Raw genomic sequence first — 22854 nt, 5'->3', positions numbered from 1 at the left:
GGAGACATCGAGTTCATGCACTTTTGTATCACACATCAAAGCGAGAGCTTTTGTGATGCATCATGACTGCATTTTGGCCCCTGCTGAAAGTGTTTCTTCAAAGCTAAAATACTGAAGGAAGCGGATAAGTCCACGTATGTACCGTAAGCACCCCGAGCCATTGATCTCTTTGGTCGAGCGCTACCTTCAAGCCGCTTTATAAGTGCGTAACGGACAGTGGCTAAATTATAACGTACAATAAGAGTGTTAATGTTCTGGAATTATATGAAGGTTTAAATAATGAAAGCGTTAGAACATTCTCTTGCGTATTACGTCTACGAAACGTCGCATTCTGAGAGGTGGTCGATGGTACGCGCGGTATTTAGGCGGGCCAGCAGACGACGATAATTTTTTACACGACAGGTTCATAAAGAACACGCTCGTTCTATATGCGCATGCACTTCCGAGGTGCATGTGAATCACTGGACCAAACGTTCTCTGGTTGCACTCACCTAAAGTTACGAGGTCGTCCGTATTCGCCCTCGTCCGGTGCGACGTGTATCCGCTCACGAAATCCACTCAAGTCGTAGCACCACTCACACGCACAAAGAATCGCGCCACTCGTAAACACTTCGGTAAAAACCTGGTCACCTGGAGCTTCCCAATCTCCTCACTGATCAGGGATGCCGGCCTCGGAGCAAGAAAACAAGAGGCGAGTACTGAACAGTGATCACTGTGCTCCGCAACATGCAAAACACAAAAGAAAGGGCAGCGGCGATGACAGTGCACGCACAAAGGAGAACGGAAGGGAGATATCCGCTTTCAGGAAGGTGTAAACGAAACGACAGACATCGCTAATCCTCGGCCGCTCGCGTAAGCCGGCACAAAGGTGAGATCCCGGCTGCTGGGGCGACGAAGGGCACGTGCGAAGCCCGGCAGAAGTCGGTCAACGGCTGCACCACGCGCGCACGGCAGCACCACGGCGCATAGCAGCGGCCGCAGCGGAGGGTTGCTCCTCGCGCTACCTGGTCCAACAAAGGAATGGCACCTGCCTGTCCGACCCCCTCCTTCAGGGCTTCCCCCACCGGCGCCGAGGCAGCAGACGAAAGTTGTTGTGGGGCGTCCGGTTGCCAGGCAACGCGCCCCCTGGTGCGGGCGTCTCGTGCCGGACTCGCCCCCTTTCCTGCGTCCCGCTCGCCTCATTCACCGGCGCCCCCTTCTTTCCAAACAGTTTGGCTTCTATGGGCGCGTAGCGTTCCACGTGCTACGTTGTCGCCATCTGGCGCGGCTTTTATTAAACTCCGTCCGCAACTTGCGTGCAGCGAATAGATTGTAAGGCACGCATGTTGCTGGGCTCCAACGGAGGAAACCGCAGAGTTGTTCTTAATTGTATATTACGCTATAATAAGGAGGTATGACCGCTTTTAAACGGCGGCGACTGCTGCTTTGTATGGACAATCACAGCTAATGAACCCGCGCTCTCCCTCTCTATCTCTCTATAATTATACATATCTGTATGAAAGAAGTATCTCATCGTATCCGGTGTTTATTGAATCGAAAGAAGTGCAGGTGCACGCTTGCACTTCGTTCATCAGTCTCTATCTCTCTCTATATATATATATATATATATATATATATATATATATATATGAAGTGGCACTGAACTAAATAGAAGTCACCGAATAAAAAAGTTACATTAAACTCACTCAAACTTAACGTCAAGTTATACAAATGCACGGAGACAGCTCACAACCAAGGCCACAAAAAAAGAATTAAATTTATAATTGTAAAGACACTAAAGGAAAGAAATGTTGCCTTTATGTTACATCGGTCACATATGAAAAATGGAGACAGAAAACACCCTAGTATTTGCTCCCCTTTATTTCTCTCTATCACATTTGCAAACTACAATCACTCAGCCAATTGACTAACCAAACACTTCTCCCAGCAACCGATGAGCAAGTAGCTCCTACATTCACAAATAGTCAATATTGTTGCTTTCAATTAAGTGTGTCTAACATCAACAAATAAACAACAATAGTCTGTCAGTACCTTTTCGCACTACTATTTGTTCATACACAACGACAAAGCACATAATAAATGATTACATCTTCTGCGGTGAGGAAACCAACCAATTTAATTGTAGTAAGATCTCGTACAAAGCGAATAAACAAGTATGGGAATGTCACATGAGTGTCCTCTCACACCTTAGCTCTATTTAGCGCCACTAAATGCAATCGCCGCCTCAATTGTACTCAATTGATCAGCGAGGTTTACAACAATGCACAATAGGCTACATTCAGACGTAATAATCTTTTGTTGTGACAGAAATTAGATGGACACTCCAGGTGAATTTCTGCCAACGGCGTAGTCGGAGCCGTGATGTTCTGTATAAAGTCGAAGGGCGATAAGACCGTCGCAGCACGACTTATGCTGTATGTGCGAGTGAAAGTGGCGAGGGTGAGCCGGCGAAAGGTGGTTTAATCTCGCGCGCGCGAGCGAGGAAAGCGAGCGTGCCTTCTCTTACGCGCGAGGCCCCAGGGGGTCAGGCCAGGGAGGAGGGGCGTTCTTCTCCGGCGGCTGCTACGGTACCTCGGTGTCCTCCTCGCCCGCCGCTCTGTACAGGGTGGAGAACACTGCGGCGTCAACCACGGCGTTGACCACGCGCATCGCGGACGCCGTAGTAGATGCCTTTGGCCGACGCCGTTGGGAGGCGTTACCGGCGCTCGTGTCTTGAAAGCGGTCTGCGACGACGAGACGTTGATTTGAGGGATCGCCATCCGTTTGTGCGCAGGCGCGAGTGAGAGCGGGCGCGCGAGAGAAAATCTGGGGGCTTTTGCTTCTTGAATATAAACTATTCCAATATGTTTTTATTCTAATCTCCTGATGTCGACTTTGCGTAGCCGCCTACGCAAGCAACGGGCGGTCACCCACAGGGTTGTCTGAACAGACTAACCAAGCGCTCTCCTCGTTCATAGGATGTCACTTTTGTTTGCTTGAAAAAAGAATAACATTGCCTGCACTGAGCGGCTTGTCTTATCCAATTGGCTGGCAAGAGGCGAGGAGCACGCTCAAGTGGAGAGCGATTCTATAGGGCCGAGCCCCTGCGCTGAAAAGAGAGAGAGAGAGAGAGAGAAAGGCAAGGACATGGAGGTTAACCAGAGATTACCTCCTGTTGGCTACCCTGTACTGGGGGAGGGGCAAGGAGATGCGATAGGTGAGAGAGAGAAGGATTAAAAAAAAGAAAAAGAAAACTAAACACACACGCACACACACACAAACTGTTTCTGTGGGCACAGTCACGCAGCCCGCAAAGGCGTTCCTAGTGTTAGGCAGTGTCACCATACAACCCTGCGTCCCACAGTGAAGTCACAATCTGTCAGAAAGTCCAGTGTCTTTTAAATATCGCAGCAGCGCTTTCATAGCCGATCGCGCTGATGATCGCGTAGGCCAGTTTCCAAGGATCTTGTTTTCTGTCATTGGGCGCTTGTCCAGTTTGTCTAGGGTGGCTGAGAGGACTGCTCTTTGCGGGTTGAAACGAGAGCACTGACAAAGAAGGTGCGCGATTGTTCTATTGCATCCGCAAAAGTCGATAACCGGATCAAGGTGGTACCGGCGTCTGCGATTGGTCCGCATCCCCTTACTCAGCTTGCGGTGGGTGGTCGACAATCGCGGCGGCATGCAACGGAAGCTTCAGAATGACGCTAAAACGAATCCTCAGCAAAGAATACTTGGCAGAATGAGGTCGTAAGCGTGCCGAAAGTGCTCGAAAACGTTACACGGCCACGCAAGAAGTTTTATTACACGCAAATAAACCCATGCTCTCCGGCAGGTGCGAGTATAGCCCGCGCCTGAGCGATCGGCTGCAGCCATTTTCTATTCCTTTCGGAACGGGGCAGCCTGCGACTATTCAGAAGAAACTTCAGTTTTGTTCGGCATATTAATGCATTTTTAATGCGTACACGTAACTTTGAGGCGGTGAGTTTTTGCGGTTTTGTGACGTCGCGTGACATGCAGGTGAAGTGGGTGCAGCCCGAAAACTTTTGACCAATAGGTGGGGGCTCATGGCGAAAAGGCGTCGAATCAGAAATAACTATTTTTCTTTTTTCGGTCAAATCATGCATAATCAGTCTGCACACGTCATATGAGATTGGGAGCTATCGCGGTTCTCGTGACGTCGCGTGACAGACGCGTCAAGTGGGCCAAAAAAGTTTTTGACCAATCGCGGAGGGCTGATTACAGAATTGGAATAGAAAAGCTCGAATAGCTTTAGGTTATAGCGCCCCTGCTCTGTCTACACAAAGGTTTCCCTAAGTGCGATTATTTCTTCGCATGCCCTTTTAGAATCTCTTCTCGCGTGCAAACTGTCAATTTGTTCGGTCTGCGTTCTGCATAGCAACGCCTGTTTCACACCTTTTTATATTCTATATTCACCTGGCCTACACCCACACTCTGCTATATTACATTACTTCAAAAGTAGGCACCTTTATTGGTTCCTTGCAGCTTGATGATCAGTGCGCACAGTGTGATGTCATTAATCCGCTTCGTGTTGTCCCTTTTTTCGTCTCGTGTGTTCCTTACGGTAACTTCCCAAATCATTCTAATGCTCCGGGCATGTGATACCGATTAAATCCAGGGCCCTCGAAAGACGACCAGGGTGAAAAACTAACGAAGGCCATAGATGTTAGTCCATCTTAGGACAAAACCTCTGCTCACATACGTTGCTATCACACACACAGCACGCAGACAGAACTTGAGCAAGAAACTTGAATCTTTCAGCATGAAGCAATCCGCGACGAAACGTGAGATACACCTGATCCGCTCACGTGCTGAAACTATGAGTGTTTAAAACAGGCGCCAAGTCTCAGCCTAGTCTATAGAAGCAGAAGCAGTGCCAAGTCTAGCAGAAGGCGAAACTCGTAGCAGAAGCTGCAACCTTGTTGCGTATGACATAGATGACACGGAACATGAAACTAGGGGCGCTGTAACGTAAAACTATTCCAAACTTTTCCATTCCAATTCTGCTATCAGCCCTCCACGATTGGTTAAAAACTGTTTTCGACCACCCCCACTTCACCTGTCTGTCACGCGACGTCACGAAAACCGCGATACTTCCCCATCTGATATGATCTGTACACACTCATTATGCATGATTTGACAGAAAAAAGAAAAACATTTATTTCTGATTCGACCCCTTTCCGCAATTAGTCCTCGGCTATTGGTAAAAAGTTTTCGGGGTGCACCCACATCACCTGCCTGTCACGCGACGTCACAAAACAGCAAGAACTCACCGCGTCAGAATGACGTGTACACGATAAAGATGCATTAATATGCCGAACAAAACTGAATTTTATTCGGAATAGCCCCAGACTGCCCCGTTCCAAAAGGAATAGAAGATGGCTGCCGCCGATCGCTCAGACGCTGGCGACTCGCACCTGCCGGAGAGCATGGGTGTATTTGCGTATCATAAAACTTCTTGCGTGGTCGTGTAACGTTTTCGAGCACTTTAGGCACGTTTACCCCCTCATTCTGCCAACTCTTTGCTGAGGGTCCGTTTTAGCGTCATTCTTGAGCTTCCGTTGCATGCCGCCGCGATTTTCGGCCAGCCACCGCAAGCTAAGTAAGGGAAAGCCGACCAATCGTAGACGCCGGCACCACCCTCTTCATCCGGTTATCGACCTTCAGTTCAGTGGCTTGGCCCCATCGAATCCCTCTCCACTTGAACCTTCTCCTCGCCTCTTGTCAGCCAATTAGATACGACAAGCCGCTCAGTGTAGGCAATGTTATTCGTTCTTCAAGCAAACAAAAGTGACCTCCTATGAACGAGGAGAGCGTTTGGTTGGTCTGTTCAGACAACCCTGCGGGTGACCGCCCGGTGCTTGCCTTGGTGGTTACGCAAATTTGACGTCAGGAGATTGGAATAGAAACATATTGGAATAGTTTTACGTTATAGGGCCCTAGGAATGAGTACGAATTGAAATTTCGCAAACATTGTGAAGAAGTTATTGGGTTGCAAATCAGCGATAACGACATAGAGGGCGCGCATAGCGTCGATTCTTTTCTTTCTAACAAGCCTCGCCCAGTGATTGTTTGCTTCTCTTCCTACAAAACAAAAAGCAGGTCCTCCTATAACGGGGCAAGCTAAAAGGCACCGGTTGCGCCATCAGTGAAGATTTTTTGCCACGCATAAGAACGGAGAGTAATCAAATAACACTTTTTGCCAAAGAACAACCGCATGATTTTAAGCTGCCGTTCAATCGAGTTTTATCGGCGACAAACCCTTCAGATATGACACTGAAAATAAGGAACTTCTGCAAGGCAAGTCGCAGCTGCAAATGGCGGAGAAGGAGGTATTCCCAGAGTAATGCTGGAGTAATGTTAAAGGAGCTTTTCATATATACGGAAGAGCTTCGTGTGCCATGCGAATTACTTGTCTTCGCCTGCGCAGCTCTAACGGCTCCGAAGCTGAGGCTACGGAGGCGAACACTCACATTTGTACTTGCCATTTTGCCGTCTTATCAGTGCACCAGCGTTCCTTTTAGGGTACATTTTCCTTCGTCACGCTTCCCAACTCTATAGTTGCGTCCGCCACATGAATCTTTTCTATGCATGCATCGATGACGAATGCAAACGCATCGGCGTGTTCACACTTGCCACCACCGACGGCTCTCGTTGCCCTAAGCTGTGTGAAATGCAGAAAATGCATGACTGAAAATTGGGCTAGCTTCTAAGACATTATCAGTGACGAAGTATTGCAGAGATAAAAATGATCACAACGAATATAGAACGGGAACGTACCGACACATGTGCGATCGGCAAAGTAGCTCAAGAAACACACACAAAAAAAGAGGAAACGTACGTCTCGTTTTCTTGTCCACAACTTTAGTGAACAGCTCTTAGGCGCCCGTTCCTGCGTTGAGTGTCGGCGTCTGCGTAACCGATCGAACTAGCACAGCAAAGGGTGAAATAGCGAACGCGAAGCGCAGCCCGGCAATAAAGCCAGCGATAGCGAAAAGAGCGGGATGAGGAAAGCGGAGAAGGAGGGTATGACGAAAGCGTGAGAAGAAAAGTGTAGTGCCCCGCAAGACGGGCTCTGCGGTGACGAGCGCTACGAGATGGTGCCATAGTGACGCGCCTACGCATCACCCACACGCTGCCTCTCGCGATCTCCCGTTTAATGAGGTAACGAGCGCCATCTTGTCAGTGACAAAAAACGCGCTCGAAGCCGGCTCGCGCTGGTGCTTTCGTGGGTTGTTTTAGAGTGCAAGTTGACGCTATAGGCATGCAAACGCCATTGGTTTTATAATGGTTGCCTCTTTTGTCGCCTACGGATGTACTACAAACAGGCTGAAGAAGGGCTGCGGCCTCACATTCCGCCTGTAAGTAGGCGAAAACGTCTAGGTTCAGGCTTGAGCCATTACCAGGGCATTGCTGAGGGGTGCTAACTGATGGCTATGAGCGCGTAACAAATATGAGTCCTGAAATATTCGACAGGTTTCCAGAAGATACCGAACGGCGGAGTCTGTGGGAGCGGGCCGTTCGCTGTGAAAGGTGGCATGCGAAAGATGGAGATCGCCTGTGCTCCGTGCACTTCTTGCCAGAGTGCTTTGACTGCACCGGGCAAACAACCAGACTGTGTGTGTCCCTTTGTGTCTTCTCTTGTCCCGTCTTTGAATCGCTCTACCATACTCCCCTTGCAGACTGCGGGAGGAAGGTGTGCATTCCGTGTTTCCGCAGCCTCTACAGAAGCCTGTGAGTATCACTGCAGAATGTCATACCGTGACATGCGCTCGGAAAAATGATTTGCCTCACGTGATATGTATTCGTGGTACCAATACGGCACCGAAATCGAGAGTCGTCGAAGGCCCCTTGTCGGATAGGTACATTGAAGTAAAGGAAATGAAACGTCTCGATGTCGACAGAGTTCTCATTCATTGCTTTTTTCAATATGGTGCTGCATGGTTGTGTTCGTGGAAAAAGGTGTGCCATGGGCGCTGTTTTTCTGCTTCGTTTCGTTGAAAAGAAGTGCTCGTGATTACGTGATAACAGTCAAGCCGGATGAAAGATGCGATTAAAGCCCTGTCCGCCTACAAAAATAAAAACAGACTGTACCGTGTCCCCTCTGCTCGCATACGGCAGCTCCCTCACACTGGAAGTTGCTTCGTCAGGCGAAAGCTTTAGGTGCTCAGACGTCCCAGCACTAAGCTTGTGGTATAGCCAATAAACTACATTTGGTTTATTAACCAATGTATTATCTAGCTTGAAACTTAATCAAAATATGTGGTGTTCATTTCAGGTAAAGAGGAAGCGTCCAGAACGCAAGCACCAAGACTGCCCAGCCAGTGCACTGCCCATCTGAGCGAAGTGCCTGAAGTTGAAGACCAACCTGTGTCTTCGCCAACCAAACAATGGTGCGGGGACAAAGTCAGTGCCTCTAAAGAAGAAATAACGCAGTTGAAGAAAAAATTAAGATATTGCAGCAAACGAAGCGAAGGCTTGCGAAGAGAGATGAGACAGCACAAGAAGTCATCAAAGAAATCAGAGAACGAAAACTCCTCTCAGAAAAAGGCTCGCACTTGTTTACATCTGCCTTTTCAAGCGACATTCAGCAGCTTCTCTGCAGGGCGGGCAACGAACAGAAGGGAAAGTACGCACCTGAGCTCCGTGCGTACGCACTGACATTACATTTTTATTCTCCGGCCGCCTATGAGTACATCGGATCCAAATTCAATGGTGCCCTTCCGTCACAGCGTACACTTCGGGATTGGTATCGATCAATCGACGGAGCTCCTGGTTTCACGGATGAAGCATTTTCTTTTCTCGAAAAGATTGCGCAAGCACGGAGTGAACCATCTTACTGCGCCCTGGTCGTGGATGACATGGCCATAAGAAAACATGTAGAACTTGTTGGAGACCAGATAGTTGGGTATGTAGACTTTGGAACGGGGCTAGATGATGACAGTCTCCCCGAAGCCAAAAATGTGTGTGTCTTCATGATTGTTGGCATAAAGATCAGAATCAAGATGTCGCACATTTTTTTTTTTCAATTGACGCACTCACTGGCGCAGAGAGAGCAGAGCTCACCAAGCAGTGTACTGAGAAACTTGCATCAGTGTAGGCTGAAGTTGTCTCTCTTACATTTGACAGTGCGTTGTCGAACTTCACAACGGCTAAGTGTTTAGGTACTCAGCTTCGACCGGACACTCATCAGTTTATAACAAGTTTTTTCAATCCACCTGATAGCACTAAAAATGTTTACATTATCTTAGATGCCTGCCATATGATTAAGCTCATCCGTAATTCGCTGGCAACCGGAAGTTACCTCGTTGACATGGAAGGAAGGCATGTGAAATGTTCTTATGTAGTGGCATCGGAGGCACTTCAACGTGGAAAAAGGTTTCGGCTTGGCAACAAGCTTACGAAGGTCCACGTCTAGTGGGAAAAGCAAAAAATGAAAGTTCGTTATGCCGTACAAGCATTGAGTGCCTCAGTTGCCGACGCTTTCGACTTCTGCGAACAGGTGCTAAATCTTCCACAATTCAAGGGTGCCAGCGCAGCATCAAAGTTCATTAGAACGTTCGATCACATGTTCGACATCTTCAACTCCAGGAACACACTAGCAACGTCGTATAAAGCACCCCTTCGGAAGCAGAACGAAGCCTGCTGGAAGCCGTCTTTTTCTGAGACCCGAGCTTACATAAACGGGCTGAGATATCCGGCAGGACGTGCAAGTACAGAAGGTCTGCAAAAAAAAAAGAGCTGGTTTCGTTGGCTTTTTGATATGCATGGCAAGCACCGAAAGAATGTTCGACGAGCTTGTTGGCAAGGATCAACTGAAGTACTTGCTGACGCACAAACTAAGTCAAGATCACGCCGAGAACTTCTTCGGATGCATACGTGGACGAGGCGGACATAACAACAATCCAACAGCCGCGCAATTTATGGCTGCATACAAGTGTCTGTTGGTTGAGACGGAAGTAACGTCTTCCAGTTCTGAAAACTGCTCCCAAGATATGGTCTCTATCTTTCATGCAACCACTACAATAGCCATGGTAGATGCAAGAAGCACGCTCACTGACATGCGCAGGTCATCAATCCTACAGCCCGATGACTGCAATTATACTCATCGCATTGACTGGCCCGAAAGCCTTTCTGCATTTGTGGATGTCATGGTGCCATACATAGCGGGCTTCATTGTTCGGAAAGTTCGCACAAACACAACATGTGAACAGTGCATCACCGCCCTGCATTCACATGAGCTGGTACCTTTAATTAAGCAAAAGAGCAGAGGTGGACTTATTTCACCGTCACGAGACGTCATTGGCCTGTGTGAAGCAGCTGAGAAGGGACTGCAACGGCTACAGGCTGAATGTAATACCATTGCAACGGTGAAGTCAAGGGCAAGTCAAGGGCATCTTGGAAGACCTGGGTGCTTCCTTAGAGAAAAAGTGGTTCCAGAAATGGGAGCAGCACATCCTTGACTTCGATCGGCTTGATAATCACATTTACAATTTGTGGAGAAAAGTCGCAGATGAATACATAAAAGTGAGGCTACACCACTTGGCGAAGGAACGAAACCGAGAACTGTTCAAGAATAAAGTGAGGCCACTTCAGTCAAGGGCGATTATCTTCAGTCACCCGTACGGTACCTGTCGTCATGCTTATGCGCTTGAATTAAGCTTCTCTCCTTAATATTCATGCAGGTGAATTGCTTTCTACACGCCAATCGGCAGCTGACAGATGTAAAATAAACGTTTACGGCCAGAACTGCGTGTTTTCATTGCTTTCTAAACGCGAGCAACTTCACCGGCAGCGCGAAGAATCATGAATGCGGCTGCGCTCGGCTCCTTTTTGCCACTGACAAGATGGCCGCCGCGCGCTCAGCGCGGCTTCACTGTCACCAATAGGCGCCTATAGGCGACTTTCACTTCAGCATATTCTATATATCCTCCTTGGTTGGGACCACTTGCCACCCTAGACGTCACATGAAGTCGCGTAGGTGGCCAGGCACAAATGACACGGTTATCACATCCCACGACAAATTATTGGAGCGTGCGTGGCGCCCTCGGGGAACTAGAGGAAGCAATAAGGCTGACATGCATCCAAAACACGGTTTTCGAGAACGTATACATCAGGACATACCTGTTGGACGCAACGATAAAATGTCATGGCTGTAGAGTAAAATTCAGGTGCATTTAACACTTGTGATCCACGATTCAAATGTACGCCCAGTAGCACGTAACGCATTTACGTGCCAAGCAAATAGCAGGCGAGTTCACGCGCGCGGCACTGATCACGCTGTAACAGGCAGCAGAGCAAGCCACCGGCCGCGGAGAGACACGGATGGGAACGCGAACCCACCGCAAGCGCGTGGTTACCCAAGCGCCTCGCAACAGATCAGTTCTGTACTGCCCGACCAGAAGAACGAACCAAAAAGGACAGAAATGACCAAATAACCCGTAGTGGTGACTGCCATCATCATCATCATCAGCCTGGTTACGCCCACCGCAGGGCAAAGGCCTCTCCCATATTTCTCCAACTAGTCCGGTCATGTACTAATTGTGGTCTTGTCGTCCCTGCAAACTTCTTAATCTCATCCGTCCACCTAACTTTCTGCCGCCCCCTGCTACGCTTCCCTTCCCTTGGAATTCATTCCGTAACCCTTAATGACCATCGGTTATCTTCCCTCCTCCTTACACGTCCTGCCCATGCCCATTTCTTTTTCTCGATTTCAACTAAGATGCCATTGACTAGCGTTTGTTCCCTAACCCAACATGCTATTTTCTTATCCCTTAACGTTACACCCATCATTCTTCATTCCATAGCTCCTTGCGTCGTCCTCAATTTAAGTAGAAGCCTTTTCGTAAGCTTCCAAGTTTCTCCCCCTTACGTGAGTACTGGTAATTAAGACACAGCTGTTATACAATTTTCTCTTGAGGGATAATGGTAACCTGCTATTCATGATCTGAGAATGCCTGCCGAACGCACCCCAGCCCATTCTTATTCTTCTTATTATTTCAGTCTCATGATCCGGATCTGCAGTCACTACCTGTCCTAAGTAGATGTATTCCTTTGCCACTTCCAGTGCCTCGCTACCTATCGTAAACTGCTGTTCTCTTTCGAGACTGTTAAACATTACTTTAGTTTTCTGCAGATTAATTTTAGACCCACCCTTCTGCTTTGCCTCTCCAGGTCAGTGAGCATGCATTGCAGTTGGTCCCCTGAGTTACGCGGCGTTGGTCCCCTGAGTTACGCAGCAAATCGTAAGTTACTAAGGTATTCTCCGTTAACTCTTATCCCCAATTCTTCCCAATCCAGGTCTCTGAATACCTCCTGTAAGCACGCTGTGAATAGCATTGGAGAGATCGTATCTCCCTGCCTGACGCCTTTCTTTATTGGGATTTTGTTGCTTTCTTTATGGAGGGCTACGGTGGCTGTGGAGCCGCTATAGATATCTCTCAGTATCTTTACATACGGCTCGTCTACACCCTGATTTCGTAATGCCTCCATGACTGCTGAGGTTTCCACTGAATGTAGTGGCTGTACAACGTGACAAACGTACCACACATGGCCGCAAAATACAGACTGTCTTATATACCTTCTTTCTAATTAGGGCAAATCATATCCTCGAACATCCTGAATAATTCGCCTTACATCTTCAAGAATTGAGAGCCACGCCGAGTCTGATATACCATCATAGGTGTAATCAAGGCCTAAAATACGAAGAGAATCGCTTTTTTGAAGACGTAAAAAGGGACTCAGGCGTGTCTGTGGAGAATCAATGAACAAATAACGACATTTTGAAAACTCTGGCGCAGCACCTGAAAGTTTTCCGTACTCAGTGAAAATTCGAAGGCTACGAGATAAGCGGTCTTCGTTCCCGAGATACAATGTGATGTCATCGGCGAAGGCTGTCACCTTCACAACACCGCAACCAGGCAGTGGGAGACCGCGCACGTAAGGGTCTCTCAGTACCGAGTGCAGAAATGGTTCCAGGAGTGCTGGGGACAAAGGGCATCCCTGACGAACACCGCAAGTTACGGCAAATGGTGCACTTTAACGACCATTAATAAATAATGTACTTCGGATATTTGGAAAGGTATTCCTAATAAGTTCAACAAAATTTGATGAAAAGCCGAGCGAAAAAAAGATTAATTACATTATGGGGTTTTACGTGCCAAAACCACTTTCTGATTATGAGGCATGCCGTAGTGGAGGGCTCCGGAAATTTCGACCTCCTGGGGATCTTTAACGTGCACCTAAAGCTAAGTACACGGGTGTTTTCGCATTTCCCCCACATCGAAATGCGGCCGCCGTGGCCGGCATTCGATCCCACGACCTCGTGCTCAGCAGCCCAACACCATAGCCAGTGAGCAGCCACGGAGGGTAAAAAAAAAGCCGAACGAGGTCAGAACATTAAATATGTAGCTAACGTTCAAGGCAATCGAATGCCTTTTCTTGATATAGTGAAACCAATATACCTTGTGCTGACCTGGGCAGTGTGCACGTCATTATGTCACGCGTGACGAACGAGAGACTGTGTATCTTTCTGCCAGGCACCGAGCATGCCTGATGGTGTCCTATTAATGAAGGCATCAGGCTTCCTAAGGGTCGAGTGACAATAACTGTAAATATATTGTAGTCAACATTGAGAAGCGTGATTGGCCTCCATTCCTCTGGACGAACTGATGGATCATTCTTAGGTATCAGCACAATAGGGCCGTCACGAACACTAGCAGGGGATTCAAAGTTCGCAAAGCAGCGGCTGATAACAGACACGAAAGTGGCACCAATATCTTTCCAGAACGTTAAATAAAACTGAATGGGTAACCCATCCGGCCCTGTTACGACCTTGAGGTGGTCCAGTAGCGCTCGTCACCCGTTTCGTGACGCAGCGTTGGTTGCGAAGACTCCGAGTCAGGCGTCGGTGAGAATAACAAAAGGGACTTTATACACTATATACAGGTCACTATACAGGACAGGATCGGATCGGCACTGGGGCCGAGAGCTCACAGCAAACGCGACTGTTCCCGCACGGCGACGTCCGGCAAGACTGCAACGCGTGACACATCTCACTCCACTCGAGAGCGGCACTGGGCTCCCGGTGGTTCGGTGGATCCGGTTTTCCAGGCGGCGGCGTCGTGGCTTATAATGCCCCGAGAAACCATTGTCACTCAAACGGCCCAATACAAAGCCAGCTCTCGACGGTCGTCCGAGAGGTCCAACCAGCGACCGCGCTGGCCACCCGGTTTAAAGTTGCCGCGCGCGGTGATCTCCAGCCAAAAGGAGGTACGGCGCTGGGCTGTCTAGCACTTAATTGCACGTTTGGACATGTCGCTCGCCGATGCTTCTCCGCAGGACACCGCTGCCTGACGGCTCAGCATCTTGACTTGTCAAGGGAGAATTAGGGCGCTGTCTCTTTCGGCGCAGCCCCGGGTTTGTCCAAAGGGCGCTCGCAGGATAAATTCTGCATCTTGTAGATTCGGAATCCGGGCTGATGGTAATGGCACAACAGCCCTGAGGCCGAGCCACGCTTCATGGAAGATAATTCTGCCTTCATCTCATCAGCTGATGGTCATGCACAAAGACGATCAGCTAACTCATGTGGAACCTGAGGCAGCCCACTAAGTATTGTACGAGATCCTCGACAACCAGGATCTATTTGCATAGTCGTACGCGCCATGTTTTGAAAATGTGTTGCAAAGAGCGAATAATCAAGCGCGTGGGACGATATAACAAGAATTCGTGCTCTTGGGGCCGCAGAACCGGATACATTAGGCGGTCTAAAAATCGAGTTTCTTGCAAAGCGCAGAACTTCATGGCGTGCACACAGATTACGTCTGCATCACCAAGCAGCAGCTGACAAAGATGATGTTGTGATGAGGTGTTGGCAAGGCCTCCGTAGCTCACGCCGCCATGACCGCATCAGCGGAGTCAGTTGATAGACCCGAAGTGCAATACGGAGCTCCCTTGCAGTATCCGACCGTTCTTCTGACATATGTCGTCTGAGTGCACGTCCTTCAACTGAACAATGCAGACGCCACTGCACCTTGAGCGCGTCCCTTGACTCTGGGTCAGATCTAGAAAGAGAGGAGCGCAAGATTCTTGACAAACAAGAGCTCGAGCGCGCGTCATGTAGAACGCGGATGTTGAGACGCCAAGGTTTTACTGAAGAGGAAGCAAATTTCAAGTATAACTGGTCTGTGATCGGAAATATAAACAGGAGATAAATGTAAAGTTATCACATCAGATTAGGCGACATACTGACCTCAGTGGCTTGGCACATAGGCACGGTCTAACTTGCTTGACGACGCACCTCATCGCCACGTCCAGACAAACCATTAAAAAGGCATTTAGGAAAAAATTCGCAGTTCCGCCCGGAAGGCGAAGCACCGATTGCGATAGCAAATATGTAGATAGCTGTACGAAGTAAGGATAGTAGTTTTATCAGCCGTATACACTAGCAAACATTCGCTTACTAAGTAAGTTAACAATGATAGTATATGTAAGCGTGACTCAACGAGTACGTAGAAAGAAACAGACCCACAGAGACAGCGACGTTTATGCGTCTGGTTCTCTCTACGTCCTTGTTCAGTCTCGCTTACACATTGTATCATGGACTCAAACGAAGTAGCCAGTTCTGTAGCCACTCTATAAGGAGCGGCGGGCGAGGGGGACAATGAGGCACAGTAGCAGGCGCCGGAGAAGAAAGCGCCTTCTCCCTCTCCTCATTCTCCTGCCTCGCTCGCCACATGAGAGGGCGCGCATTCGGGGGGCGTTCCTCGCTCGCGAACGCGAGATTGCCCTTCCTCTTCACAATCTCTCTCGCGCGTTCGCCGGGTCACCCTCGCAAGCTTTCGCTCATACGGAACCTCACGGCGCCGCCGCCGGTAGAAATGCGCCTGGAGCATATAATTGCTATCGCAATAATAGTTTATTTCAACAAGAGCCGATACGAACACCGAGTCGCCACTACAAGCTGACAAGGAAATTCATTCACCCGTAGGCACGCTTACAACTGCGGTATGAACGAAAAGTACAATACAAGGTACAGCACATGTTATACATCATACTTGATGTAGACAAAACAGATTAGCAAACGAAATAATAAATGGTGTCTGCTTGACACAAGCAGAGCGTCTTCGCCGTCCACCGCTGTTGGAGCCGAATATAGAAGACGCACAAGCCTACTTGTTATCGCTAATAACCACCGCAGTAACTCTGGCAACCTTTGTAGTCTTCTGACAAGTGTTTCATCATTGTACGATTATACAGAGAATCAGTGCAGTCATCATGAATTGCTTCGGTAGCAGCGAAAGCCTCTTAGCTCAATAGCTCCCATGGAAAACCTTTAACGAGCACAAACGCGATGTTGAAGGTCAGATTTGGAAAGAATGCGCTTTTTGGAGAGACGAAAATAAAAAAAAAATCTCGACGTCGACGTCAACCCTTATTTGCAAGAAAAATCGCATTATGGGAATGTCACCGCGAAGGTGTGATGTTGTGATAGTTGCAGTGACATAAGCTGGGGCGTCAAGAAAGGTTTATTGAAGAGCGGCAGATGCCTGTTTGCCATTGGGGCACACACCCGGTGGCAAACACCCAGCGGCCCCATGGGTGAATTTACACATTTTATGCAATTCATGCATTATACCCTGTGGAATTAATTTACACATTTTTATACAACGTCGGTAAATTTCATTTTTTTTAGCTCTTCCCTTATTTACATGACTAAGTACGCGAGAGCCTTACCGTACACAGCAAAATAACAAGCGGAATATAAATGCTGGCGCTCCATTTCTTAGCTTACCGCTGTGAGCTCTGTTGGCGGGGTGCATTTGCATCGCAATTGACACTAATGTTCTACTTTATATATTACATGGTGCCATGAATGTGGCCTGCCTCGTGCAAGTGGCTACCTCTCTCAAAAGCAGACACACAAAAATGTGTTTTCTAGTACGTCAAGGCCCGGAACCAGCAGCGCGAAATCACCGGAAGCATCTTGAGCTCATTAGCCTCGTCGTCTGCTTCACACGCCAGTGCTCTTACTTCTGCCGTTCGCGGCGCTGTTCGCCAGCACGTCACCATAGAGAAAGAAATTCAAATTTCTTTCTCTATGACGTCACTGACGTGGTGGCGCCTTAGGACGGCCGCCCGGTGCCTACAGATCGGTGTCATATTGGTCGTTAAAGGAACGCCATAGAGAACGCCTCAAGGGAAGGCGCATCCCGCGACCACCGAAACGCAACGGGGATACGGCAAGCTTGGCAATAAATTTTCGCAATATGGGAATTTTCCTGAAGTCTACAATGCACCAAGTTGGTTCTGCATGTGGTTCTACCAATGAGTTTTATTTCACAATCATCATATATTTCAACGAAGCCTTCATACAGACAATGTTTTTCACACAATTTTTATAGCGATTTGTCTTATGTAACGGGCAGGTCCCCTCGTTGGGTAAGGCATAGAAATACTTACGCATTTGTACATTAACTGAACATGAATGAAAAATCTATAAAATTCATGCCACTCATTATGTATCCATGGGTACATGGTGGTGTGCCACTGGGTTTGTGACGCAGGGGCCAACGGGCATCTATCGCTCTTCAGTAAACCTTTTAAATGCGTAAGCGTTTCTTGCCTACTCAACCAGGAAATCTGTCCGTCACGTAAGAAAAATCCCTATAAAAAAAAAAGAAAGCCGGGAGATCCCACGCCCTGTGGGAATCGATGTTATGCGAAGCAGTGTGCCTACGAAGTTAACGAAAAGTCCGTGAGAGCACCAAGACGTAGGCGGCTGTTTCACGACCTACATGATACGCATGTCACGACATTAATGTCCTGACTCATCATTTATTTTCGTCCTACACTCTTGTCATACTGTGCCAATTTTCCTACTATACAGAGTTATCGAAAGGATCATGAGAGCACCAAGATGTAGGCGGCTGTTTCATGACCTACATGACACACATTTCATGATAATCATGTCACGATAAATCATTTATGCTCGTCATACACTCTTGCCATACTATGCCGATTTTCCTACGTGCCCATTTTCCTACATGCCAAGTTAACGAAACGACCATGAGAGCACCAAGACGTAGGCGGCTAGGTACACTCGCGGGCAACTTTCTGTGGCAATGAAGGGAAAGCTAGGGGCGCGTGGCTGCTGCACTTGTGTTACCGCGCCAAGTAGAACGACAGCGTTTGACATTGCTTTTTTTTTGCTCGGAACAAACGTTGAATCGACGCAACTTCGCGTGCTACGGTTTCGCGCTTGCCCAGACGCGGACAGGAAAAGCCACAAAATAAGTAAACCTTTACATTTACATTACTTATTTGAGTGCTGCTAATAAGGCGTTTATGTTTTCTCTTCCCCGGCTTAAACTAACGTGGGTGAAAACACGGGACTCTTTTCAAAAGCGCTCTCACTCGTGCGCGCTTTGCCTCCGTAGCTTTCCTTTCATTGCCACAGAATGTTGTCCGCGAGTGTAGTCGCGTTCGTTTTGTCAAAGTGACGCATGTTCGCCGAGAAATGCTTCGAAGTTAAAAATGTATACAACATTGTTTCTGTGAAGGCTTTGCTGAAATATTTGGTGATGGTTGAATAAAATTCATGCCCAGAACCGCATGGAGAGCCGACTTGGTGCATTGAAGATATCAGGAAAATTCCGAGTGTGCGAATATTGATTGCCAAACATGCCACATCCCCGCTGCGTTTCGGCAGAAGCTAGACGTGCCTTCCGTTGGGGCGTTCCTTCACCGACTCAAATGTCGCCAATTTATGACGGCTCATGGCCGTCCCGTCACCCAACACAGACAGGTCAGCAAACAATAACTTTATAAGGGTGATAAGGAGTGATGAGGGGTTATAGCGTTATAGTCACAGGATGAGTACGGTTCATAGTGGGTATACGCGGATGGATAAAGTGCTAAAGAGCGATAAGGGCTTATAATGGTCGGATCAATTCTGATAATGTTACTAAGCACAGATAACGGTTGATAAGGGTCGGATCATGTCCGATACGGTTGATAAGGACAGGTAAGGGCTGAAAAGGATCGGATCGATTGCGTAAACTTTGATACCGACCCCTAAGGTTTGATAAGGATCGGATCGAGTCCGATAATGTTGATAACTACTGCAAGGGTTTACAAACTTTGCACTGGTCGGATCAAGCTTCATAATATTGATAATGACACCGGGCTGCACTGAGATGAGCAAGAGGCACAAACGCTTATGCATACTTTGACAACTCCTAGAAGAGTTCCTGCGTGGATTTTTTGACGTCAGCTTGGGTCACTGCAAGTATCACAACAACTTCACACCAACACGGTGACATTCACGTAATGCGAATTTTCTTGCAAATGAGGGTTAGCGTCAACGTTGTGGTTTTTCGGCTCTCAAAAAGCGCGTTCTAGCCAAATATGACCTTCAGCATCGCTTTGATGCTTTTTAACGCCGATAGTGTTAAACGGCAACTCCGGCGATTTTCGATGCCCACTGAAATGTTAAAAAAATTGAATTTACGACGAGGTGATAATAAGCGACTCGAAAGCAGTTATACGCAACTGCGCTAGCTGCCGAATCTCCCGGGAAGCGACCCGCATTCTCCCAATTCAACAGGGCAATATTTGCCGCAAGAACGACAGTTTCCTCGTATGGACCCCCGCCCTCACGGACCCTCCGCTCCCGGGAAACGAGACGGCCCACGCCACGGTTCGAGGACTTACATGCTGGGCCGCGGCACCCGCCGACAATCCCGACGTATCGCCAACCGCGAGAGCGATGCGGGAGTGGACGTGGGGGGATCGCATGACCACTTTCAGAGACATCACGCAACACTACAGATTGAACAGATGTAAATACCCACCACCACGCACCAAACTAAACAAGAAACAGGCGGTTGCCTGGAGGCAATTGCAGACACACGCATATCCGAACCCCGCGATCCTTCACCTCTGCTGCCCCGCAATTTATTCGTCCGACGATGGTAAAGCGTGCGGAGCCAGAGCGACGCTGCAGCACGTGCTGTGGGCATGCACAGGTAGCGGGCAGCAGGAGTCCCCGACGAACGGGGTAGAAATGGTAGTCTCGAACCGAGGGGCGCGTTGGGAGGTAGCCCTGCTCAGCCGCGACCTCGCTGATCTACTGTGGGCCGTCGGGCACGCCGAAGAAGCCGCTCGAATCCAAGGACTCGAGGCCGTCACCTAGGCTGGGGTGCTTATGGCCCCACCTCGCCCAAATCGCCGTACATTTACAATAAAGTTTTTACTCGCTATACGTTCTCTTTTACACTCTGATTGTCTGTGCCAAACAATAAGGCTGAAAGTAATTTAGTTTCCCTGAAAATGAATTTTAAAGGTTGTTTTCGTTCTCGACTCATGACTTTTTACTGGCCACCCTTTGTTTGTGACGTAAGAGACTACACCGCCACTGTCGCTGAAATCGTCGCTGAAATCGCCGCTGTCTAGTTCGAAAAAATCTGCAAAAGCTCCCTGTGTCACACGGAGACGTCATCAGCTTCGCTTCTTTGACATTAGCGCCACGTGTACTGCGTGTTTATCAAGCTTTTCTGAGTGTTTACACTACGACTGGGTAGGGTCTGACATGGTCGAGTGATAGTGATGTCCCACGAATAAAGGAGATATCGAAACCGAAACGGGTAGATGATGATGATGATAGCAACATTATTGTACCGCCGGATATGTAGGGGCCTCCATATCCGGCGGTACAATGAAGTTGCCACCACCACCATCATCATCATCATAATCATCATCATCTACCCGTTTCGGTTTCGATATGTCCTTTATCGGTTATTTAAAATGATTGATGAATTTCTAGCAAATTGAACCAACTTCGAACTTGGCAGCAGCGGCAGCAAGCCGTGAACAACGTCTAAAAAACTGCTCTTTTTGCAGTGCCTTTCGCTTCGAGGCCCCGCTGACGGAGCAAAGGAAGTGTTGCGTCGACTACTTGCTGCGAAATTTCACGTGGATCTGCCCTTGCGAGGACCTGCCCGTGGCTGCGAATTTCACCTTTATCTGGACTTGCGACGAGGGATTACCTGCCAATCTTGTCTGCACATGCGCAACCAGGCAGCTCGACCAAAGAAAAGCGGAGCACATGCAGCGGCCGGTCACTTGGCAGCAGCGGCAGCAAGCCGTGAACAACGTCTAAAAAACTGCTCTTTTTGCACGTTAGTGGCACTGTGTTTCCATACTATTTATTTTAATAGTACTTTCGCTGCTGCTGCTGCTGCCATTTGTTCTGCCATTTGTTTTGCCATTGTCTTGCGTTTGTATTGTTGAACTGCATCGTGCCATTACCTTTGTACATTTGGAACAATGTCTGATTCCTGTAAAACTTGTAGCCTGCTCATCCCCGATGATGAGCCACATGTCAAATGTTCCAAGTGCGAGCACGCCTATCACTTTGGAAAATGTGCTGGTTTAACTGAAAAATCTTTCAAATCAAAGAACGAGGCTGCAAAGAAAATGTGGCAATGCCCATCATGCAGAAGTGCTGGAAGTAGCAACATGTGCAGTAAGGAGAGATATTAGAGTAAGGAGAAACAGATATTAAACTTGCCCTCCTGTCAATTAACCAAAAACTAGAACAGCTGATGCCCCTGACAGGAAAAATTGAGAGCATGGAAGAGTCTCTTAACTTCATATCAACGAAGTTCGATGAAATTGAGCGAAAGTTCTGCCATCAAGAGGCCGATATAAAGGACATGAAAAAGAAAATATCAGAGCTTGAGAAGAAAGGTGACCTAAATCAGGTCACCCAAGCTCAGCTTGAAAAAGAAATACATGACCTTGAATTTAGAAGCAGGCAGCTGAACTTGGAACTGCACGGGATTAAAGAAGTAGCCAACGAGGATCTTACAGTTATATTAAATAACGTGGCTGATAAACTTCGGGTGCCTCACTTGATCGAATCAGACATTGCAACTGTTCATCGAATTCCTGCTAAACGTGATAAGGTGCCAGTCATCATTGTTCGTTTTACGAAGCAAGCAATAAGAGATAAATGGATCAAGAATAGAAAGAACCTTAAGGAAAGCGAGCCAGCCATTTTCGTGCAAGAAAACCTAACACGCCGCAATAGAGAATTGCTCCAGGCAACGAAAGAACGCGCCAAAGATAAAGGATGCAAGTTTACTTGGTATGTCAATGGAAAAGTTTTCGTTCGTAAAAGTGAGGGTGTGAGCGCCATCCATGTGAAGGGAAAGAGCGACTTGAATCGATTGTAGCATTGTTTGATATTGTCTTTTGTGTTCCTCTTGAAAAAATAATCAAAATGCCGCAGATGTGTTATTACCTGCCGGATGACCTGAACCACACTACTTCATGTATCGCGCCGACATTGCTTAAAGCTATTCACCTAAATGCACGCTCTGTAAAGAACAAAACAATGTGCTTAGAAGAGTTTTTTGGCGAATTTTCATTTACTTTTTCTTTGATAATGCTCAGTGAAACATGGAGCACCAATGATTCAGATATTTTTACGATGACTAACTATAAAACTTATCACTTGAACCGCTCCAGCCACCGCGGGGGAGGCGTTGCTTTACTGGTGTCTAATGGCATTGAGTGCGACAAGTTGGACTCGTACTGCCTAATTACTGATGATTTCAAAATCGTATCAGTCTGTACTGGCAGATTCGTTTTTTCGGTTTGCTATCGTCCTCCCAAGGGAAATATGGTTAGGTTTTTGGAATTTTATGATGATTTTCTTTCATTTATAACAGATGGCAAATACACACTAATAGATGGAGGGGATTTTAATATTGACTTGTTGAAGGATAGTGTTACTACTAGAGACTTTAACACGGTTTTGTCTTCGAACGGTTATGTTAACCTTGTTACGGT

General features: G+C 47.8%; 2 protein-coding genes across 2 annotated transcripts in view; one reads left to right on the top strand and one right to left on the bottom strand.

Moving 5' to 3' along the window:
- Window positions 1-1071, bottom strand: part of LOC135901443 (protocadherin-15-like) — a 320018-nt gene extending 318947 nt beyond the window's left edge. The window contains exon 1 of the mRNA XM_065431252.2: window positions 492-1071. The gene's annotated coding sequence lies outside the window, so the exon portion shown is untranslated. The remainder of the gene's footprint in view (window positions 1-491) is intronic.
- The window catches only part of LOC135901395 (uncharacterized), a 57757-nt gene extending 49036 nt beyond the window's left edge, over window positions 1-8721 (top strand). The window contains exons 4-5 of the mRNA XM_065431146.1: window positions 7680-7731; window positions 8276-8721. Of these exons, the coding sequence (XP_065287218.1) occupies window positions 7680-7731; window positions 8276-8279 (56 nt within the window). The 3' untranslated portion in view covers window positions 8280-8721. The remainder of the gene's footprint in view (window positions 1-7679; window positions 7732-8275) is intronic.
- Window positions 8722-22854: the final 14133 nt, after the last annotated feature.

This window comes from Dermacentor albipictus, chromosome 1 (genome assembly GCF_038994185.2).
Source record: "Dermacentor albipictus isolate Rhodes 1998 colony chromosome 1, USDA_Dalb.pri_finalv2, whole genome shotgun sequence".
NCBI classification, from domain to species: Eukaryota; Metazoa; Arthropoda; class Arachnida; order Ixodida; family Ixodidae; genus Dermacentor; species Dermacentor albipictus.
Note: the sequence above shows the minus strand (reverse complement) of the source record. Positions and strands in the feature narration are given on the sequence as shown.